The 23377-nt window shown below is 49.8% G+C and overlaps 1 protein-coding gene across 13 annotated transcripts in view; it reads right to left on the reverse strand.

The window, feature by feature from the left end:
- The window catches only part of TTC39A (tetratricopeptide repeat domain 39A), a 61989-nt gene extending 38994 nt beyond the window's left edge, over window positions 1-22995 (reverse strand). For 2 of the 13 annotated variants that reach the window (XM_027059221.2, XM_027059220.2), the window contains exon 1: window positions 21879-22995. In XM_027059221.2, coding sequence (XP_026915022.1) covers window positions 21879-22156 — 278 coding nt within the window. In that variant the 5' untranslated portion in view covers window positions 22157-22995. Of the gene's footprint in view, window positions 1-36; window positions 1477-3072; window positions 3095-8327; window positions 8439-8884; window positions 9325-9387; window positions 9540-21878 lie in introns of those variants that run through there. The other 11 variants (XM_027059217.2, XM_027059216.2, XM_053214024.1 and 8 more) reach the window with 10 other exon arrangements.
- Window positions 22996-23377: the final 382 nt, after the last annotated feature.

The following is a 23377-nucleotide window of genomic DNA, read 5'->3' on the forward strand; positions in this document are numbered from 1 at the left end:
AGGAGACACAAAGACACAAAGACAATTTGGACATACCTCTAAGTGTTCCTAAAGGTGGGAGAAAAGAAGAATGGGGATGTCATCTGAGATCTGGTGGAGGGGTTTGGGGAGGAGCAGAGGATGGAGAGCAAGGAAGCCTCAGGAACAAATTTATCTTACCCCTCACAAGGTTAAAGGGAGTCTTCATGGCCCTTCTGACCCATCAAGCTTTTCTGCCCCGCTCCCCAGGGGGGCACAGCCCACCCTCTAAATCCCACTTCAGTCCTTTTCCTCTTCCTCCTTCTCCAGGACTTCTCCTGCCCATCTTGAGCCTGCATTCTAGAACTCCAGAGACACTGTCACAATGGGCTGTGGTGTGCAGGCCTCTCAAAGGCCACCTTCCCTGTACCTGACCCTCTTCCAGCCCTTACATTTCTCTATAGCTTTTATCACTCTCTGACATACACATATTTCTTTCTTTCTTTCTTTCTTTTTTATTTTATTTTATTTTGTCTGTCTCCCTCCACTAAAAATAAGCTTCCTGAGGGCAGGATTCCTTCTTCTGTTCAGTGCTGTATCCCCAGAATCTAGCATCTGGTACAAAGTGGGCTTTTGATAAGTATCTGTTAAGTGAATGAAAACTGATTGAAGTCTCAGGCTGGAACAAATCCCTGAGCTGTCTGGGTCTCGGCTTCCCCAACTGAAAAATGAGAGATTAAACTATGAAATCCCCAGAGTCCTATCTTGAGGATGTCTCTTTTCAAGGAGTCTCTTCTGAGTGAGAGAAGGTTCCAAAAGGGGCCTTGATGACCTCATTGAAAGGAGATCCTTTCCCCCCAAAGTTAGTTAAGAGAGTCCCTTTCCACCTGGTAAACATCTACACATAACTTTCCCAGTTCTAATGTCTCTTCCTCTCTGATGCAGCAGATCTTCCTGGCAAACTGAAACAAATTGAAACATGTACCTTGTTCAAAATTGAACTCTTGTTCATTCTCTCAAGCCTGTTCTCCCCCAGTCTTTGCCATCTTAATAAATGACATCCCTCTACCCAGTTTCTCAAGCCAGAAATCTGACAGTCAGCCTTGATACGTCTACCCCATCACTAAGCCCTATCAGTTCCGCCTCTGGAAAATCTCTTAGCCCAGCCCCTTCTGTGCCCAGTGAAGGCCACCGGCACCTTCACCCAGGGCTGATGGAAGACTGGCCCTTCCACTCTCACTCCTCCTGCCCCTGTTCTCTCTCCGTTAAATCGTTCTGCTCAGTATTGCAGGTCTCTCAATTCTCTTCTTTGCAATCTCTTTGAATCTGTTACAGTATGAGTGATTTCTTCAGATCTTTCATTTCACTAATTCTCCACAAGGCATGTGTCATTTGCTATTTTTCCTGTCTACTGAGTTTTTAATTTCAATGATTATATTTTACATTTCCAGAAATTCCATTTGCTTCCTTTTCAAATCTGCTTGGTCGTTTTGGGCAGTATTTTGTTCCCTGCTTATTATTTCAAGTCCATCTTGACTCCTTTACATGTTTTAAAAACATTTATATTCTAGATCTCATAATTCTAGCATCTTTAGACTCTCAGTGAAACAAATTCTGTTGTTTCTTGCTTTTGGTGTCTACTACTCACAATGACTTGTTTCCTTGTGTGTTTTGTAATTTAACCATGAGTTCCTATTTGGCTGATCCCAAAGGGATCTTAGGAGAAGGATCTATTCCTCCAGAGAGGATTTTCATTTACTTTGGCCAGATTCCCTGGGCTGCTACCATATCCTATGATACTTAAGTTACTTTTTTAGGTTAGTATTTCTAGGACCACAAAAGGAATAGGTTTTCAAACCCAAAATTTGTGTGAGGGCAGATTAAAATTTATAAGTTTCTAGGGAGCCTTTTTTCTCCACTAGACCTGTCGTCCCCCTTTATGAAAGGGTGTCTACCTCTTTCTGGTCAATATTCCTATTTGCTGGGGGGATAGCTCTTTGGAGGTCCCAGGTTCATGTGGTGGTATAAGGGGGACAAGTTTCAACTCCTCACACTATCACTGGGCTGGCCCATCCCTTGAATGGTCATTAAAACTCCAGGCTCTACCAACTTCAGCTCAGGTCATGATCTCGCAGTCCAGGAGTTCAAGCCCCACATCTGGCTCTGTGCTGACAGCTCAGGGCCTGGAGCCTGCTTTGTATTCTGTGTCTCCCTCTCTCTCTGCCCCTCCCCACTCATGCCCTGTATCTTCCTCTCTCAAAAGAAATACACGTTAATTTTTTTTTTAATTAAAAACAAAAACAAAACCAAAACCAAAAACGAAGTCCTCCAGATTTTAGACTTCTGGAATTTATAAATATCTTCACATTGCTATGGCTTCATCTCATTTATCAGCATGATTTCAGCTTTTTATTCTTGGCTTGAGAAGATTTGTTACTTTGTGGAAACTCAGGAATGTATTTTAAAGCATGTTTGGAGTAACCCATCTAGCCTCTAGGTAGTTTTTATAAGGGAGAATATTGGAAGCATTATTGCCTCTAACCCATCCCTCTCATAACAGCCAAAGTTCTCTTTTTAAAACCTGAATCTGACCATGTCACTTCTGAACTTGAAATCCTTCACTGGCTTCCCATTCTCTTAGGTAAAGACCAAGTTTCTTTCCATGGCCAAAAAAGCCCCATCAGAAACAGCCCCTGCCCCTCTCTTCATGAGAAGGGCACAGTGTCTTCCTTTGTGCCCAGGGCTTAGCCTAGTTAGTGACTGGTGTTCAGTCTGCCTATTCTGTGAGCACTTACTGCCCTGGGTGTTTAACTGGCATTCTCTCCTTGAATCTTCACAAAGCCTGTGAGGTAGGATTATTATCCCCACAGTAGATGAGGCACCGAGGAGAGGTGACTAGGCCAAGATCACATGCCCAAGCATGGGTCCTAAACAAGTTTCTGCCTGAGCCAGTGCCCTTCAGCTCAGCCCCAGGAAGACAAGTCTGTTGTCCTGGCTTATGACTATCTCTAAACAATTCCAGAGCCAAGAGCCTACCTCCCATTTCTGTATAAACACCACCACCACTACCACCACCACATCCGCCTCCCATCAAGAAAGAGGTTCTGGGGGCACCTGGGTGGCTCAGTCCGTTAAGCATCCGACTTCAGCTCAGGTCATGATCTCGCAGTTCATGAGTTCGAGCCCCACGTCAGGCTCTGTGCTGACAGCTCGAAGCCTGGAGCCTGCTTTGGATTCTGTGTCTCCCTCTCTCTCTGCCCCTCCCCCGCTCATGCTCTGTCTCTCTCTCTCTGCTCTCAAAAATAAATAAACATTAAAAATTTTTTAAAAAAGAAAAAAAGAGGTTCTGCCTGCTTGGTCCACATGGAGAGAAAGATGCACAGACAGATGGACATAGAGCACAGAGGTGAATTCCCTCCCTTGGCAACCCTAGCACCTCTTCTGCTGAACCATAGTGAGGTGATTCTGAGATGACTCTCCAGACTGGGAGCTGCTTTGGGGTGGCCCTGGGGCTGATTTTCGCCTTCCTTTTCTCCCACAAATACCCTCTAATCTCTGGTTCTGGCCCAGCCCTGGCCCTGCCCTTGAAGACTTCACAGTCTAGCAGAGAGACAGAGGCAGACAGAGGCATTGACAGCCAGAATCATCAAGGCTGCATCATGGGAATCACTGAAGGCTAAGGACGCCCAGAAGTGGAAGGGGAGCACTCAACAGAAGCTTTCTGGAAAAGATGGCACTGAACTGAGGACAAGATGGAGAAAGAAGTCCAGGAAAGGGAAAAAGCCGAGCAAGGAGCTAGTCATGATACCACAGTGACAAGGAGGCACAAGCTATAGGGGCAAGGTGGCAAGACAGGCTCTAGAAAGCCTCCTCTGGAGGGGTGAGGCAGGGGTGTCCTGGCTGGCTGGGGAGCTCAGGAAGGCTGGGGACACTGACCCCATTTGACTTAATGACTGCATTAATTCACCACCACTGAGAATATCACTCCTCTCACCAGCCCAGAGGCAGGCATGCTTATCTGCATTTGACAGATAAGGAGATAAAGACAGTGAGGGCAGGGGCCTAGTCTCCTCCACCCAGGAACCTAGGAGAAGGCAGAAATGCTTTCCATAAAAGCAAACTGGCCAAAAACATTTTTCTTCCCCTGGCTGTGACTGAGGCCCCCACTTCTCTGCAGGCTGTCCCCATGTCTTCAAGACCTCTATGCTCCAAGTCACCTTGCCAGCCCAGATTAACACATTACTGAGCTTCTGAGGGGTTGATGGTGGCCTTTCCACTGTGCCTTGGAGAACCTGAGGCATGGAGGTGGGGAGGGGGGCGCTGAGCTAGATGGAGCATAGAGCAGGTCTGGTAACCGATGCCAGGAGCTTTGGCATCACAGGGGAGGGAGGTTTGAAGCCGGAGTGAGAAGGGAGGTGGAGTAGGGGAAGGGGTGTCAGACAGCCTGAAGTCACCCCATTCTCCCTTTTTTTTTAGCAGATTTTTAAAAAAAATTTTTTTTTATTTTTTATTTATTTATTTTTGAGACAGAGAGAGACATAGCATGAGCAAGGGAGGGGCAGAGAGAGAGGGAGACACAGAATCTGAAGCAGGCTCCAGGCTCTTAGCTGTCAGCACAGAGCCCGACGCAGGGCTCAAACTCACAGACCGTGAGATCATGACCTGAGCTGAAGTTAGACGCTTAACCGAATGAGCCACCCAGGCACCCCACCCCATTCTCCCTTTGCCTCCCCCTCCCCACTTTAGTCTGCCTGGAAGCTGCTACCCTGACATCTGATGGGCAGAGCTGGATGGAGCAGAGGAACCTCTCATTCCCCACGGGGGCAGTAGAGGCAGTGCAAGGAAGTCACTTAGGGAGCAGAATGGAACCACAGCTGGCTTTTCCTCCCTGCTTCACCATTCAAGGGGAACTGTGGCTGAGGGGAGCAGGGGGATGATCTGTGCATGGGGACCTATCGCTTCCAAAGTGACCTTTCTTCTTTTAAATTTTTTTAGAGAGCACAAGCTGGGTGGGGAGCCAGAGGAAAGGGACAGATGGAGGGAGGGAGGGGGAGAGGGAGAGGGAGAGAGAGAGAGAGAGAGAGAGAGGGAGAGGGAGAGAGAGAGAGAGGGAGAGAGAGAGAGGGAGAGAGAGAGAGGGAGAGAGAGAGAGAGGGAGAGAGAGAGAGAGGGAGAGAGAGAGAGGGAGGGAGAGAGAGAGAGGGAGGGAGAGAGAGAGAGAGGGAGAGAGAGAGAGGGAGAGAGAGAGAGAGGGAGAGAGAGAGAGAGAGGAAGAGAGGGGGAGAGAGGGAGAGAGGGAGAGAGAGAGAGGGAGAGAGAGAGAGGGAGAGAGAGAGAGAGAGGGAGGGAGAGAGAGAGAGGGAGGGAGAGAGAGGGAGGGAGAGAGAGAGAGGGAAAGAGAGAGAGAGAGAGAGAGAGAGAGAGGGAGAGAGAGAGGGAGAGAGAGAGGGAGAGAGAGAGAATCTCAAGCAAGCTCCATGCTTAGTGCAAAGCCTGACACAGGGCCCAGGCCTCAATCCCACCACTGTGGGATCATGACCTGGGCTGAAATCAAGAGTCAGATGCTCAACCAACTGAGCCACCCAGGTGCCCCCCAAAGTGACCTTCCCAAATTGCATATATGATTGTGACTCTCCTTCCAGAGAGTCCCCTTAGCTGTGAATAAAATTGAGCATGATGTGGCATGGAGGGATGTGACGTGGCCTAGTACAGTGTGGCCTTCAAGAGTATTGAAAGTGGATAACCCTGGTCTCAAACTATAGCTCAGCAGTTACTTGTTGGAAAAAGTTAGGAAGGTTCTTTAACCTCTATAAGCCTCAGTTTTCTCATCAACTAGGAGTGGCAGTACCCACCTCCTAGTGTTGTTGAGAAGAACAACTAAGACAATATAAAGCACAATAAGAAGTACTCAGGAAATGTTAGCTGTTGTTACTTTTTTTCTATGGTTATGTATTTCCATCACGTCTGGAGCAACATTACTTTTATTATTTTTTTTAATGTCTATTTATTTACTTTTGAGAGAGAGAGAGAGAGAGAGATAGCAAGCAGGGGAGAGGTAGAGAGAGAGGGAGAGAAAAATCCCAAGCAGGCTCCATGCTGTCAGCAAAAGCCCAACACAGGACTCCATCTCACGAACTGGGAGATCATAACCCAAGCCGTAACCAAGAGTCGAGCACTTAACTGACTGAGCCACCCAGGCACCTCTGCAGCAGCACTACTTTTATAATGAAACCAAATAACTTCAAAATACTGAATGTCCATATCCTATAACCCAGCAATTCCACTCCTGTGGGACAACCGAAAAGATAACTCACATGTGTACAAAGGACAACCCTATAAGAATATTAACTGTTTGAATAGCAAGATGCTGGGAACTACCTCAATGTCCATAAAGAAGGCCGATAAATAAATGGGGGACTCTACATCGGGTGGTATGCCATACATCAGGGAAAGTGGGGACCAGAGCTGCAAGGATCAAGAAGGCTACATCTCAGAAACCTGAAGCTGAGTGAGAAAAAGCAAGCTGTATAATGATTCATGCTGTATTTATATAAAAATTTTAAAGTCAGAACAGGCTACATTTTTTTTAGATTTACACACACTCAGGAAAAGAATAAAAACATAGAATGACAAAACCAATAATACTGTAACAGTGTTGTAGGGTGACAAATGGTAGCTACACTTGTGGTGAGCACAACATAAATATAGAGTTGAATCACTATGCTGTACACCTGAAACTAATGTAACACAGCATGTCAACTATACTCAAATATAAAACATTTTTTAAAAATAAAAAAATGGAAGTAACAAAACCAAAATTCAGGATGGTGGTAGAAGGAAGAGGGGATGGTTCACAGGGTCTTCAACAGTCTCTGGTATAATTTATTTTTTTTTATTTATTTATTTTTTAAATAAACATGTATTATTTTTTTTTTCAATGTTTATTTATTTTTGGGAGAGAGAGAGACAGAGCATGAACGGGGGAGGGGCAGAGAGAGAGGGAGACACAGAATCGGAAACAGGCTCCAGGCTCTGAGCCATCAGCCCAGAGCCTGACGCGGGGCTCGAACTCCCGGACCGCGAGATCGTGACCTGGCTGAAGTCGGACGCTTAACCGACTGCGCCACCCAGGCGCCCCATAATTTATTTCTTAACAAGAAGAATATGAAATAAATGGGCATGATGTTAACATTTAAAAAGTTGGATGACAAGGGCATGGAGTTTATTTTATTATTTGTTATAGTTTTCTGAAGGCTTAAAAATATTTCATAACTTCTGAAGTGGTGGAGATTTAAAGTTCAGTTTGTTTACCACTGACCCTCATATACTGGGCTGGGCCCAGAGCAGGCCTCAGGAGTGTTTGTTGAGTGACTAAATGAGTGTCTATGGTGTAGGTGGAACTGCTTTGCCTCCGCTCTGCTCAGACCCCACCAAGATGGCACTGACCAGGGACAGTGGCAGACAGACCTGTGTGGCCTCAAAGAAGATTGGGACCTGGAGAGCATGCAGTGGAGGCAGGTATGGTTCAGTATGAGGAAGATCCACTAGTGCTAGGAGACTGAGCTTGTTGCCCTGGAGGCCCACGGAGGGGCCAGAGGAGCCTGGAGTTGTAGAGTGGACTCAGGCAGGGATATAAGTGTGCAAGGAAGAGGATGAATGTGGCTTCTAGCCTGGGAGTTCAGGATTCTTTGATAGGTACCCTGTTCCATGCCCGCCTTCTCTCCTAGAAGCTTCTTTTCTGGGCCCAGTAGGGTGGTGCTTAGTCAGGGCTGGGCAGAAGGGACCTAACCAGACTCCAGATTTACAGACTTCAACTCAGAGCAGGAAGAGAGCAGCCAGGCCTGGACTCCCTGTATTTTCCAAAGGAGGGACCAGAAGTCTAGGGAGGATACAGAACGTGGCCAAAATCATACAATAAACATGGTCAAGGCAAAACTCACCAGGCAACCGTCCCCCAGGCTGGGAGGGGGGGGTGTCCCCCAGTGACCCAACTTCTAAGCCTTCACCCAGGATGCACACACAGGCCCTATGGAGGCCTGCAGCTGCAGCTGCAGCTGGCACCAGCCTCACCTTCCTGTTCATGTGTTAGTCCTGAGGCCCTTGGCAAATATTGTCCCTGGTGGTGAGGCTCCAGGTAGGGCAGGCACCTCCCAGCTCACCTGAGCCAGATCTCCACCCAGCAACCTCCTAGCAGTCAGGGCTTCCAGCAGACGCCCCCTACCCACCCAGGCCCAGGAAGGGGAGAGCTGCTCCACATCTCCCAGCACCTAACTCTATCACTGCTAACAGGGGCAGTGCAGGGATTCTACACAGTTCCTCAGTGGGGTGGGGATGAGCGGAAGAGCCATATTGAAAGGGACAACACCCACCTTTACTACCCCAGTTCCTGCTGCACCCAGTGGGCACAGCTGATTCATATCTTAGCTTTTCAATTCCTTCAAATATCCCAGAAGATGAAACAGTATGGCATGCAGGTGGGGGCTCTGGAATCAGAGAGAACTGGGTTCAAATCCCAGGTACACCCTTCACCTCCCGGGTGAAGGGATGCAGGTCACCCAAGAGTTATGCCTCAGTTTCTTCATCTGTAACGGAGATGATAATAACAGAGCCCACCCACAGGTGTAAACGCCACGAAGGGAGGGAGACGGCTCTGACGTGGCCGTTACTACAGCCAGCTTCGTGCGAAAGTTGGGACCCAGAGCTGAGTGATCGCCCCTGGGTCCCCGGCGCCTCCAATCTCCTCGCGCGAGTGTCCGCAGCCCTCTCCCACTCCCTGGCTCCCGGACGCCGGGCGCGACGCCTGGCAGGGGTGAGGGGCTGGAAGCCGCAGTGCGGGCGGTGGGCCGGTGGCAGGGGAAATGCACGGCCCCGCGCCGGTCCCCCAACCACCCACCCCACCCCGGGGCCGCCCCCACCGCGCACTTACCCCGCCGGCAGGGCGTCCGCGGCGCCGGCCGAGCTCATGGCGGAAGGGGGCAGGCAGCGTGCCCCCGCCGGACGCCAGCCGCGGCCCAGGTGCTGCCGCCGGAACCCCAAGGCTGGCGCTGTGCGGCCCAGCCGCAGACGCGGCGGCCGGGGAGGGGCGCGCCGGGGGCGGGGAAGGCGGCGGGGCCGGGCCGGGCCTCGGTCTGCCCGCCCGCGCAGTGGGGCCACGGCAGCCGCCCGTCTGTGGCCGACTGGACGCTGGGGCTGGGCGGGGGGCGGCCTCGGAATGCGACCCCCGCCCTCAGCTCTCACAGGTGAGAGGCCCGGGCACCCCAGGTCCGCCGGGCCCATGCCGTGTGCCCTCCGTGCGCAGCCCCAGGGGCCGGAGCTCGCTCCTGCCTCACACAGCCCCACCTATCTGTGGCCTGAAAGTTCGTAGGCCCGAGGTCCACCTCCCGGCCGCTCTCCCCTCCCCCACAGCTCCCGCCTCGCTGCGGCCCCCACCTGAGCCCTTCGTCATCCTACTGCATTGGTGGGGGGCATTCACGCCAGGAAACACGCGGCCTCCCGAGTCAGGCTTAGGTTTTAGCACTCCCTTTTGCCCGCTGCATGACTGTGCGTGCGGCAGCGGACAAGAAGATGGAAAATAGCGTGGTTTAACACTCACTAGTCAGTAGTTCACACTCGCCTTCTCAAATAGTCCCCATAGCTGCCATTTTACAGACAGAAGTTGAGGCACAGAGTTTATGTGACTTGCTCAAGTCAATTCACCTAATAAGTGGCTAGTTGTGATTGGAGCCTGGCCCTCCTGACTCCAAGGTGGACACACTCTTGCCTTTTTTCCCCCTTGGTGCCCTCCCCTCTGGGTCCCCAACCCGTATATGGGATCATGCATAACACTCCTCAAATGCTGTGTGCTTAGCCCTGAGGTATATGTCTAGGGCCAAGGTTGAAGCCCACCTGGCCTTCTGACAGAAAGAGCCACTGGCCCATGAAGAGTTAACCAGCCACCACTTCCAGGCCCCAGATGCTCTTAACCATGACTCATCAGAGCACGTGGCTGCCATTAGAACTGTCCCTTCACAAAGGCAGGGGACAGGAGGAGGAGGGACTCCAGGCCCCTGGATCAACCCTTAGCTCCAGGATGTCAGAAGAGGAAGCAGGAGGAGCCTGTAGAAGCAGCCATAGTAGGAAGATGGCTCAGACTAGGTTCAGGGAGAGCCAGGCAGATTGGGCCTTGCGGCAGAGGGGAGAGGTTAAGGAGATTACTGTTAAATCTAGACGGGCTTCCTGGAAAGGTAGTGAATTCTTATCCTGCCCATATGTGAGCAGAGGCTAGATGTTCACTTTCAAGGATCATTCTACCTCTCTGATTCTCAGGCACAGGCACAGAAAAGGTAATTAAATACAAGAAGCAGACTATAATGACATCCATAGACTGGAGGGGTGGGGTGAGGGTTTCTTGGAGAAGGTGGGCACAGAGTTGAGCCTTCAAGTTTATACTGTTTATACACAATAAAGTCGTGGAAAGGGTGTACCAGATGAAGAACAGCATGGGTGAAAGCAGGGAGGTGGGCAAAGGCACACAGATGTCAGCTGGAGTTTGTGAAGCTTGTGAGAAGACCAGCAATGTGCATGAAGAGGAGACTCGGTAAAGAGGCTGGGGCCCCTATCACACATCATGTTCTTTCAAGTCTCTGGGCACGTGTACACGCTCTTCCCTCTGCCTGGGACACACCTTCCTCCCTTGTTACTTATTATTCATTCATTTAATCAGGGTTAGATCCAGAAACTTACAATTGGAAGCCTTCTTTAAAAAAAAAAAAAAAAAGAATACAAATTTACCAACATACAACTTCCAGGGTCCTGTGAGAGCCCTGGAAAGGGCCGAGTGAGGGGTTCTGAAGCTTTGTGCTACATTAGCTACAGGTAAATCTTTGTTGTATGTGACCAACATTTATTAAGGGCCTGACATATGCCAAAACTTCTACTGGCCCTGCAGGTTTCAGTTCAGGCACTACATCTAGCTGGGTCAGGGGCTTCCTAGGCACACACTGCCCCAACCCCCTCTGACCTGCCCTCATCACCCTGGGCTGACACCATCTGTGTGTGAGAGTGGTAGAGTGAGGTTTGTATGTGACTGTCTCTGCCATCAGACTGGGAGCTTTTGGAGGGTCGAATCTGGTCGGACATCTCTGTATCAGTGTCTGATTAATCACCAAATACCAACACTAGGCCTAGCACTTTACCATTTCCCTCTGAGGTAATTATAATAATGACTGATGTTCACCAAAAGCTTATTACATGACACACATGTTAAGTGTATAACATGGATTATCTCATTTAATCCTTTTAACCATCTCTCTGAGCCTCAGTTTCCTCATCAGTAAAATGGAAATACTGCCTGCGTCAAAGGGTGGTTGTGAGGATTAAGAATTCATGTATCTAAAATCCCCAGCACGGTGCCTGATGTGTAACACAGTTACCTGCAGTGCTCTGATGGTGGTGATGGTGAGGTGGATGCCATTATTCTCAACCTTTTACAGATGAAAACTGAAGCTCAGCAAGATAAGCAGCCATGCTGCCTTTGGAGCTGGAGCTGTCCCCACACAACAGTGGCAGTGATGCTAGAGCCACTCACCTCATGAGTCAGAGCAGCAAAGTGGCCCACCCCTCAGGAGGGCTCCACCCAGGCAGCTCCCAGCCCCCAAGAGCTCTGGGCCCAGCCGGAAGCCTGAGCAGCCTAGGAGTCATCATTATTTCTGCCTCCCAACCCAGGTGACTTGCCCATCCCCACCTGGAGCTGACAGCCAAGCTGTGGGGACCAGGAGAGTAACCTGAGTCCTGGGTCCCTTCCTTCCTTGCTGGGAGAGTTTCCTAGTGCTTTGTGCATGCAAGCCGCCAGGCCTGCTTCCTCTCTTATTTTCTCCCTAACCTGCAAGAAAAATCACTGGGCTCACCACACCTGATGGCCCTGAGAACCTCCAGGGAATACTTTTACCAGCACCATCTCTCAGCTTAAGAAGGGCCCCAGTAAATATGTGTTTCATGAGACCTCCTCAGGATGCTCCAAAAAGCTCCACAGTGGCTTTATCTCCCATCCCACAGATGAGAAAACTGAGGCTTGGACCAAGTGTGATTTGGAATCAGGTCTTGACTCTTTATCCCGTAGGAAAAGTATGTGGAAATGGGAGGGGTATCATAGAAATAAGGCTGTGAGCATGTGAACAGTGATGCCATTGTTGTAGTAACAGCTTAAGTTGTGAAATCGGCTCTGCCTCTCTCTCTCTGACCCTGTCTCCCCATCTGTAAACCTGAGATAACAGTGCCAGCCTTTCAGGGATGCTGTGAGGCTTACTGAACATTCCTTGGGTTGACCCTTGGCACCTTCCCCTTCATCCCCCCTTCTCAGTCCCTTCCTCCAGGCCTTTCCCTGGCATGAAGCACCTGTCCACTAGCTGTCTCTACCAATCCAGAACTAGCCATTGAGACTTTAGAGCTACACCCCCCCAACCCATCGGGCTAGTGACTGTAAAGCGGGTTTTCTTAAAATGAATGGGCCCCACCCAACAGATTACAGGCTTGGGCAGGTTAATAATTCACAATCAACAGGCCCATCAAGAAAGGGCCCTTGAACAGGGCTGTGACAGTCACAGTTCTGAAATATTCCTTGGCAGGGACTCTTAGGGAGGACCTAGGCCTACGTGTTGGGCCAGCCTCCTCCCTCTCCATGAACTCTGACTCCCACTAGCTTGGGAGTAACCTCGGGCAAGTTACTACCCCACTCTAGCCCTTAGGTTCCTTTTCTCCCCATATAAAGGGGAGAGAAGGATGGACCAGGAGCTCAAAGCCCTTCCTTGCTCTGATGATCTTGGTTCTGGGATCTGAGCTCTTCTACCAAAGTCTGGTCTCCAGGAGCTGCTGAAAGTGGATCTAAGGAAGGAGCCCCAGTCACTCATGAGGGACCAAGAACTGTTTTGATTAAAAAAAAAAAAAAAAAAAAAAAGAGGCAGAGCTCTAATGAGGTGTTTCAGGCATTGACTGGCATCCTGTCGGGGGTTAGAAGTTGGACTGCAGAGCCAGGAAGATCTGGCTGGATTCCTGGCCCCACCATGTCCTAGCTGTCCAGCCCCAAGAAAATGACTGTATGAGCTTGAGGCAGGGCAAGGAGTGATTCAGAGAGCAGGTGAGCACCCCCAGCTCTGACACCCTGGATCAGTGACTTCAGCCCTGAAAGGGGGATGATGACAGCACCAACCTCATGGGCTGCTGCAAGGACTGAATGAGGTAACACACATAAAACACTTGGAACAGGGCCTTATTATTGATCTTTGAGTTTTAGTTTCCTTCCCTATAAAGCAGGGATAACAGGATTGCTGTGAACATGAAATGAGCAAATGGACCCAAAAGAGCTTTGGAACCATATAAGGCTGTCCAGAGAAGAGGGATTTCTTCTAAGATGTGCACACAGGCCTGGCCAGGACCACAAGGACATCCAATTGGACATGTACTACATACCTTCACGGCAAATGTGCTACCTCACACACTGCCAAAGGGAGCAGAAACTGGCAACATCTTTCAGAAGGGCAACTGGAATTTTGAAGGAAAACCTTAGAAAGATGATGCAGTAACACCTAGGTAACAAATGTGTCTTTTTTGTTTGTTTGTTTGAATTTTATTTATTTAAGGGCGCCTGGGTGGCTCAGTTCGTTAAGCGTCTGACTTAGGCTCAAGTCATGATCTCATGGCTCGTGAGTTTGAGCCCCACATCGGGCTCTGTGCTGACAGCTCTGAGCCTGGAGCCTGCTTCAGATTCTGTGTCTCCCTCTCTGTCTGCCCATCCCCTGCTTGTGCTGTCTCTGTCTCTCTCTCAAAAATAAACAAACTTTAAAAAAATTTTTAAAGTTTGTTTATTTTTGAGAGAGAGAGAGAAAGTGTGTGAGCATGCAAAAGCTGGGGAGGGACAAAGTGAGGGAGAGAATCCCAAGCAGGCTCCCCACCCTGGGCCCAGAGCCTGACATGGGGCTAGATCCTAAGAACAATGAGATCATGACCTGAGCCAAAATCAAGAGTCAAGTGTTCAACTGACTGAGCCACCCAGGTGTCCCAGACAACAAACGTGTCTTAAGAAATAGTCATGGATATAAAGATTTCTGGTACAAAGATGTTCATCATAGTGTTTTCTATAATAAGGACACAACTGGAAATAACCTAAATGCCCATCAATAAGGAATTAATTCAGTGAATTATAGTGAATTTGTAGGGTGAAATATTCTGCAGATATTTAAATTATGTTTATAGAGAATTTCCTTGTTTTTAAGTTTATTTACTTTTGAGAGCAGGAGAGAGAAAGAGAGAGGGAGAGAGAGGAAAGAGGCCCAACTGGCTGAGCCACCCAGGTGCCCCATTTATAGAGAATTTCTTTGCCTGGATTACTACATTGTCTCCCAGGTAGTTTCTCTGCTCCTTCCCTGGTCCCCATATTATCTTTTCCACATAGCACCAGACCCATTTGATCTGATCATGTCACTTGTTTGTTCAAAACGCTGCAGTGGCTCCCCATGGTGTTCAGTGCAAAAGCTAAAGTCTTCACATGGCCCGAAGCCCTGAATGACCTGCACCCCCATATCTCTCTCTGACATCATCTCCCTTTACTCTCTCTTCATATTCAGCCACTCTGGCCTCCTTGCTTTTTTCTAAATATGCCAGGCATGCTCTCACCTCAGGCCCTTTGCACTTGCTATTCCTTCTGTCTAGAATGCTCTTCCTGCAGATATTCATATAATTACTCCCCCACCTGCTTCAGATCTCAGCTCAAATGTCACCTTCTCCATGAGGCCTTCCCTGACCATTCTATTTAATGTAACCTTTGCCCTCATGGTCCCTATTCCTTTACACTGCATGATTTTTTCCATAGCACTTGTTCTCTGACATCCTGAATATTTTGCTTATTCATTTATTTTCTGTCTCTCCCCATTAAATTCTATACTCCACAAGGGCAGGGCTGGTATTTTTCTTTTTTTTTTCATTTTGGTTCTCTAATATATTTCCAGTGCCCAAAACAGTGCCTGGCACACAGATGTTCAGTAATTATTGCCTGAATATGTTTTCTGGAAGGTGGGAAAATATTTAAAAAGCAGAATACAAAATTAGTACTAAAGAAAAAAACCCCGGTGTGTATGCATTTGAGAAAGCACACAGAGGCTCCATTTCCTCATCTATTAAAATTGCAGACAACAAGACCTCCCTGGTCAGAGTTGAGGTGAATGGAAGGTGATGATGCGTGTCAAATCACGGCACAGCCAAGCACAGATCTTGCTGTTATCAGATCACTGAGGCAGCAGGGTGGCAGGGGATGGGGATGTTGTAGAGGTAGGGGCCTAGTTCAGAGGGTGCAGGGGAGAGAAGCTGGGGCTGGAGGGAGCAGTAGTAAGTGAGGGAGAAAGGGGAGGGTAGTACTGGGCACTGAGCCTGTGGAAAGATCATCCTTTTTTTTTTTTTTAAGTTTATTTATTTATTTTGAGAGAGCATGTGTGAGCAGAGAGGGGCAGAGAGACAGAGAGGGAGAGAATCCCAAGCAGGCTCTGCACTAACAGTGCAGGGCTCAATCTCACAACTGTGAGATCAAGTTCTGAGCCAAAATCAAGGAACGCTTGGAATGCTTACCCAACTGAGTCCCCCCCCAGGTGCCCTGAGAGGTCATGTTTCTTTGACTGGCCTGTCTTGTGCTCAGGGACAGTGCTTTTTTGTGCCCTTCAGTCACCTACGTATAAAGGAAGTATCCAACCATACATCTACTTGGAAAGGCAGCAGAGTTACCTTCAATCTGAGACTTAGATACTCTATCTGGGGGAGGGTGTTTATTAGCTGGAGATGGATTCTTGCAGGGATGGGTCTTGCCAGGGCAGACTCTGCGAGGGAGTAGAGGGACACCTGAGGCTGTGGGAGGGAATAAGCAGGGACAAACTTCATTCCATGAGGAAAAAAGGGAGTCAAAAGGTATGGAGCATCTGGCACAGGGCTACCTGGATGGGGCACCTGATGTCCCACTCACTGTCATAAGTCCTAATATAATTGTCCTGCTGGGGGACATGGGACAAATCCAGCCACTTAGTAGGGTGGGGGAAAGATTTTACCTAAAAGCAATAGATTTCTTCTCTGCTGTTCATCTGAAGAGGGCTGGTATTGGGAAAGGAAAGGAAGGCCTGGGAATCTTGGCTTAAGAGAGAAATTTCCTCCTCTCTCCTGGAAAGGAAGATGTGGGAAAACATATACTGCACCATCACAGAAGTAGAAGTTCTATAGTTAGGCTCCTATCAGGATGATTGAGGGACTTGATGAGGGGCCACAGAATCATAAAAGTCCTCTGTTACTGATTCCCTGAAGTGTTTTTTTGTTTGTTTGTTTCTTTTTTGAGAGAGACAGAGAGAGAGTGCACGCGCGCATGCATGAGTCAAAGAGGAGCACAGGGATAGAGACAGAATCTTAAGCAGGTTGTATACCCAGTGCAGAGCCTGATGCAGGGCTTGATCTCATGAACCATGAAATCATGACCTGGGTCAAAATCAAGAGTTGGTCACTTAACCGAATTAGCCACCCAGGTGCCCACCTCACCCCCCCCCCCCCCCGCCCCGCCGTAAGGTGCTTTAAAAAGTTGCAGCCTTATATATACAATGGAATACTACTTGGCAATGAGAAAGAATGAAATCCTGCCATTTGCAGCAATGTGGATGGAACTGGAGGGTATTATGCTAAGTGAAATAAGTCAGAGAAAGACAGATATCATGTTTTCACTCATATGTGGAACTTGAGAAATTTAACAGAAGACCATGGAGGAAGGGAAGGGGAAAAAATAGTTACAAACAGAAAGGGAGGGAGGCAAACCATAAGAGACTCTTAAAAAGAGAGAATAAACTGAGGGTTAATGGGGGGACAGTGGGGGAGAGGGGAAAATGGGTGATGGGCATTGAGGAGGGCACTTGTTGGGATGAGCAGTGGGTGTTGTATGTAAGTGATGAATCATGGGAATCTACCCCCAGAACCAAGAGCACACTGTACATATTGTATGTTAGCCAACTTGACAATAAATTATATATACATTTTAAATTAAAAAAAAAAAGTTACAGCCTGGTTTTAGGTCAAGCTGGAGAGGAATCGGGAAGGGTGTGTCCCATCCTTGGGATGGGGTGATACAGTGAAGAGCCTCAGGGACCATTGCCCTATAAGTCCCCCCACCCCTCCTGGGCCAGTGTGGTGGTGGTAGTCAGGCTGAGAATGGGGCTGGGGTTGGCAAAGTCACAACTGCAGGAGAGTGGTGGGTGGCACAGGCCCCCAGAGGGTGCTACAAGGGACTAGTTCCCAGCTCTTAGGCTGTCTTAGGCTGAGCTGGAAGACTCTCAGAGCGACGGGCAGGGGTGCTCTAGGGAAATCATATTTTGGATACTTCATGAAACTATGACTTTATTTTAAAGGCCTGCTCACTGGCCACATTTACCTTACAACACTGAGCCCCCCTAACTTGTTTTTAGGGAACTACTTCTCCTTCCCTCCTTTCTAGCCCCATTGGCCGAATGGTAGAGCCTCTTATTTGATTCCACCTCTCAGGGCACAGTGATTAGTTGAAGGAATGGCCAACTGGAATATTTCCCTGAGCTTTTTCAAACTAGACTGGTGGAGAAGCCCCTTCTAGCTGAGGGACTAATGACAACAATCAGTAACACTCCTTGGTTACACTGTCTGTGTGTTAGGCACTGTTCTCAGTGCTTTACATAAATTAATTCACACAATCCTCATAACCACCCTGTGACGCAAGTCCTAACATCACCTTGTTTTACAGATGAGGAAGGTGAAATACAGAGAAGTTAAATAACCTGCCCAAAGTTACACTGTCAGAAAGTCCCAGAGTCAGGATCCAAAATCAGCCTGTGTGGCTCCAGGGTGCTTTTTACTGCTTTGTCTTACTATCCCAAGCCTTGAGCTTGGAAGCTGCTGGTAGTCATGCCTTGCACAGAATGGAGAAGTACAAGAGAATGACTTACAAGAGAATGGAGCTGACCGCAGAGAGAAACTGAATTGAGAAGCAGAAATTTTCAGGAGAAGGACAAGCAACTCAAATCACAGATTTGGAGATAAATCAGGAATTGGCACGCTGGCAGAGCTAACACTGCAACCTACATAATCTATTTCCAATTGACCTCAAGACAGAACCAAAAATGTCCCAAGTCAGAATCCTTAATAAAAAGGGACAAAGGTTACCTGGAGTTTCCCATGGTATCCTCACCAGAGATTGAGGATTTGAGGGCTGCAAACCCTCTCACACCCTGTGCGGCTGTCCTTGACAACAGAAGGTAGGTGGGAACCTTGGGACCAGAAACTTCAATAGTGTAGAACCCTGGAGTTTTAAATCCTGAGTCTCACAGTTCACCTGTGAATTATCACCCGAGCCTTAACTCACAGAATCTGAGAATCGTAGAGGTGAACACTCAGCACTGGTCTCCAGTCCAGATCCTGTCCTGAGGAAGGGCCCCCAAAGCTGCTCCAAGAATCCAGTCACCAAATTCGAAACTGCCTGCCTGGAAGCATCTGACAGCTCCTGGAGCTCAGGGCTCAAACTGACAGCAGGAATTCTGTTGATGGCAGTCCCAGGAAGCCCCAGCCTCTTTGGCTGGGCCCCTCCATTCTCAGAGGGGCCCCTCCCTCCCACAGCAACGCTGCTACTTAATCACTCTCTCAAAAGCAATCTGCCTGCTACACTTTCCCCTTTGCTCCCGGTGCTGCCTCCTACAGGAGCAGTCTGGAGTGTGGCAGGTTACTGGTATGGCTAAGAAGGGGCCCTGTTTGTAGTGCCAGCAGTTGGTGGTCCCCACTGTAAGATGTATGGGCACCATTTCTCTTTCCTAACACTTCCTGGCTACCCAATTCTAGTGCCTGGAATCCTACCATTGGCTACCAAACCTTTCAGAATCTCCTCTGTTCCCTAGTTCCCTAGTTACCTCATACGAAGGCTAAGAAGGAAGTGAACTCACATTTACCGAACACCAAATATGCCCCAGTGGCTGTCTGTTAGGTCTTTAACCAATGGGACTTCATTAGGTCTTCCCACCACTCAGTGAGTAGCTATGATTTTATAGGTGAGTAAACTTAAGTAGGCACAGACCAAGTAATTGAATCAAGGCCATAGAGCTAGTAACTGGCAGCCTAGGGGCTGGGCACCCTCCAACCTCTTCACCCTTTGGCCAGGCTGTGGGAGACCAGACAGCATGGTGGATGAGGGGTGAGGGTAGGGAAGTCACAGCTGGGAGAATGGAGACCTGGTCTTGTGCCTCAGGTATGAGACTTTGTGGGGACAACTAGGAGTATTCTCTGGATATTTGTGTCCAGCAAGTTCCACCTGAAGTATAAAGGCACATGTGTTCAGGCCCTCCTATATACTCCCTCACCCAGGCCCAAGGAGGGATGCAGAGGCCTCTACTTGGCCAGTCTCCCTTCCCCCTCCCATCATTAGTGATTCTGAGTGTTACCTCCCAGTCTGTCTATTCACCACTTAGCAGTTCTTCCTCCTTAGCTTCTTTCCCCTCACCACCCTGCATTCTCCTAATCCACACCCCAGCATCCACCCTGGATCATCATGCCAGCCTCCCCTCTGGTCTCCCTACCTCCCTCCACACTGTGACATCAGCAGCATGCACACATTTGAAACTCAGAAGGTTCCTGGTGCCTACAGGACAGAGCAGAACCCGATTCTCACAGGCAGGGCAAGCTTTGGGCAAGAAATTCATCTGGACATAGCCATTGTTCCCTATCCCAACCAGGAGATCTCACCGTCCTTGGAAATTATTCCCTCATGTCCTCATCAAAACTGAAGCACACTCTAAGACCCTGTCCTCTGTCCATGTGTACCGGGGAGACAGAAAAGGGTGACACGGACTCAGTGTTGAAATGGTCTGTCCCTCAACAAATCCTTTCTCCCTGGGGTAGCAGGGTTACCTTTTTTTTTTTCTTAAGTTTATTTATTTTGAGAGAGAGAGAGAGAGCGCGCGAGCAAGCGAGGGAGGGGCAGAAAGAGAGGAAGAGAGAGAGAATCCCAACCCAGTTCTGCACTGTCAGCATGGAGCAGGATCATCTTTAAATATATAAATCCTCTCCCTGATGCCCTCTAGTGGCTTCCCAACACACAATGAAATCCAAACTCCTTGCCTTGTTCTGGAGCAGCCTGACTCCTGGATCCCATCAGACACTGATCCTCAAGGACTTCCTTTCTGCTCCCCAGACACAAATCACACTTTGACATGAGCTACCCTCACTGCTGGGAATGCTCTGGAAATGATATATTTTATTGTCCATCACATGGCCCTATTTTAAGCTTTATACAACATTGTTTATTTGCTTATTTATTTGGTTATTTGTCTTTTCCACTAGAACATGGTCTCCTGGGATCAGGGAGTTGTGTCTCTGTAGTAATGCCATATCCACAGCACCTAGTACAATGCCCAGAGCATGGTACATGCTCAAAGTTGTTTGTTAAATGAGAATGAGAGAACTGAATGAGAACCATGAGAAGGAAGCATAGAAGCTGAAAGCCTCTGAGTCTGACTCAAGATTGGGGTCAGAAAGGCGCTCTAAAAGAGGTCACCCTAAGTTGAGTCCTAATGGGCTGAATGTCAGGAGCGGAGGATGGCATTCCAGGCAGAGGCAACCCGGAGAAGCCTGGAACAGTGCAGTCAGTGTTGCTGGACCAGAGTGAGCAATCGGGAGTTACGGGCCTAGGCAGGTCACCACCTCTCTCAAGAGCCTTGAACTTTAACCTCTAAGTGATAGAGAGCCATGGGAGTTTAGAAAAATGACATGGTGTCTGTGCTTTAGAAAAGTTCAGTCTGAAGGGTGCATAGAAAGAAGACTGGAGGAACTGGGAAAGTCAGGGGATGTTGCAATAGTCCAAAGGGGAATGAATAGCTTTGAGAGACACCAGAGAGAAAATCAACAGGACTTGGAGACTGGGGTGGAGATGAGGGAGGGAGGTGAAAGGGATGACTTCCAGGTTCCGGGCTTGGGCAACTGGGTGGATGACTATGCCATTCACTGAGATGGTAAGAGGAACAGGTTTAGGGGTGAAGATGTGAAGTGTGATTTGGGGCTTGCAGAGTTTGAGGTTCTCATAGGACAGTCAGATGGAGGCGCTGGGAGGGCAGCTGGATTGCTCTTCTCCAGGGAGTAGGAGGGTGAACTTTAAGTATGCAAAGGGAAGAAATTGAGGGGAGGGGGTGTTAAAGCTCAGAAAAGAGAGCAGGACTGTCCCCTCTCCTCTTTCTTAAGGGAACACATCTGGAGACACCAACTCATCCAGGAGGTGGGGACAGCTAGGTAAGTGGAGGTGACACACAGGAAACAATGACACATCCCCGAAGGGCTGACCTTGGAGGAGCTGTGGGGGCACCTAATTCCACCATGGACCAGCACTGGCACCCAAGATTTCCCCCGACACTGCTGCCCCCAGATAGGAACAACTCAGGGTGGGGGTGGATGCTGTGCCTGCTCTCACCTGTCGGGGCACACAGGGTGCTCATGGCTCCCCTCTCGCAACGCTCTGGAGGACCAGGTGCGTGAGCCGTACCGCTGAGGCGAGACTCGGCCGCCCAAACCTGACTCCCAGCCCGCCCGAGGGCCAGCCCACCTGAGCACCCTCGCAGGTGGCGCGCAGACTGCGGCACCGGAAGCGGGGCTCGGGTGCGGCCCGGGTGAGGGGTGGGGGCGCATCACTAGTCCCCCGCTTCAGCCCCAGCCCGGCTGGGGGCCACGACACGCGAGCAGCGGGCACGTGAGGGTGTGAGAGGCGCTGGGCTGCCCCTCCCTGGCCCTCCGGCCGTTACCCCGCGCCCAGCAGCCAGCGCGTTGCGGTCTCCAGTTGTACCCCCACAGCCGTCCCTCCCGTCGGCTGCCGCCCGCCGCCCCTCTGTCCCAGGCGCGCCTCCCGCCGAGTCCCCGCCCCTGCCTACTACCTGCGGTCGTTCTTCCCGGAGGCCGCCCCCTTCCAGGCGGTCAGAAAGGCCATGGACGCGGGCCGGATTCGGACCGCGGCGCGGGCGGCCCCTCGCGGCGGCGTGGGCGGTAGCGGCAGCTCCGGCGGCAGCACCTGGACCCGGCGGGCGGGGCCGGACCGGCGGCTCCTCCCCGCCGCGGCCCAGCGCCTCCCAGCCCCGCAAGGACGTCGGTGTTCCCTGAGCGGACCTGGGGTCCCAGGGCAAGCCCACTCTCGTCCAGAGCCGTCGAGACCCATCGTTAGTCACAAGGAGAAACTGAGGCCCAGGGCTACATAGAGGGCCAGTGACAGCACTAGAACATAACATACACCAGACCTCTCCAATCCCAGTCTGAAGCCAGTCCACTGAACCGAGGGGCGATGATGTCACCAACGCCTTTCCCTTCTGCTTAAGTACAGAAGTCTGCATTGCCAGGGCTCTACGTGAATGGGGTGGGGGGCGGGTTGGGACTGTAGGAGTGGCAGGTAGGGGAGCAGGGAGGTAGGTAGGAGCTGCCTGGCCTGGGAGTGGAGGCTGCTGACAAGCAAGGCACTGGGACAGGAGGCTGTGCACAGACTTCTGCTTCCCAGAGCCCCCGTGGGAGGTGTGGGAAAGAGAAGGAGCCACAGCCTGTCTCCAGTACAAACTTTCTTTGAAACCGCGTATTTTGTCTTTGGTTATGCGCATTTAAAATTTTCACTTTATTTTTTAAAGTAAGCTCTACACCCAAAGTGGGGCTTGAACTCATCGCTCTGGGATCAAAAGTGGCATGCTGTACTGCGCCAGCGAGGGGCCTGCAAAATTTTCCCTTTATCCAGTAGATGAATCTGCTCTGGAGCAAGGTGAGCCCCTGACAGTGCAGTCCAGCAGTCTTCCACAGGAGACTCAGCTAAGGACTAGGAGCAGGGTGTCTTGAGGAGGATCACTATAAGTCCAGCATGAAGGATGGATTCAAAGGTCCCTGGAGACTTTCCTGTGAGAGGATGGAGGTTGAAAACAGGATGGGGCAGGGTGGCTGAGGGACCATTTCTGTCTCCCTTTGGCTTGGGTTTGTATTGCAGGCACTTGTGCAACACAAATCATGTATCTACTAAATGGTGACTGATTCTGACAAGTCTGAGCCCTTCTCTAATGTGCCGAGCCCTTCTCTAATGTGCCAAGCCCTAAGCCAGGTGTTTTTACACAAGTTCTCATTTAATTTCATCTTATTAAATACTTACTCCCATTTTACAGTTGATTAAACTGGGGCTCAGAAGGGAAAATGGACTTCCCCGAAACTAAGCTGTGGAGCTAGGTCTTACATCCAGGTCTGTCTGCTTTATCTGCTGCTGGCCCCCCAACCCCACCTGTGGTTGCACGTGGGCTGGGCAATGGAGAGGGAAACCTGGGCAGAGGGCAGAAGCCTCAAGGATTATCAGGGCAGTTTCTCTCAATCTTCCTTGGTAGAAGAGAAAACACGACCTTTCCCCCTTTCTCTG

Source organism: Acinonyx jubatus, chromosome C1, assembly GCF_027475565.1.
Source record: "Acinonyx jubatus isolate Ajub_Pintada_27869175 chromosome C1, VMU_Ajub_asm_v1.0, whole genome shotgun sequence".
Taxonomy (NCBI): Eukaryota; Metazoa; Chordata; class Mammalia; order Carnivora; family Felidae; genus Acinonyx; species Acinonyx jubatus.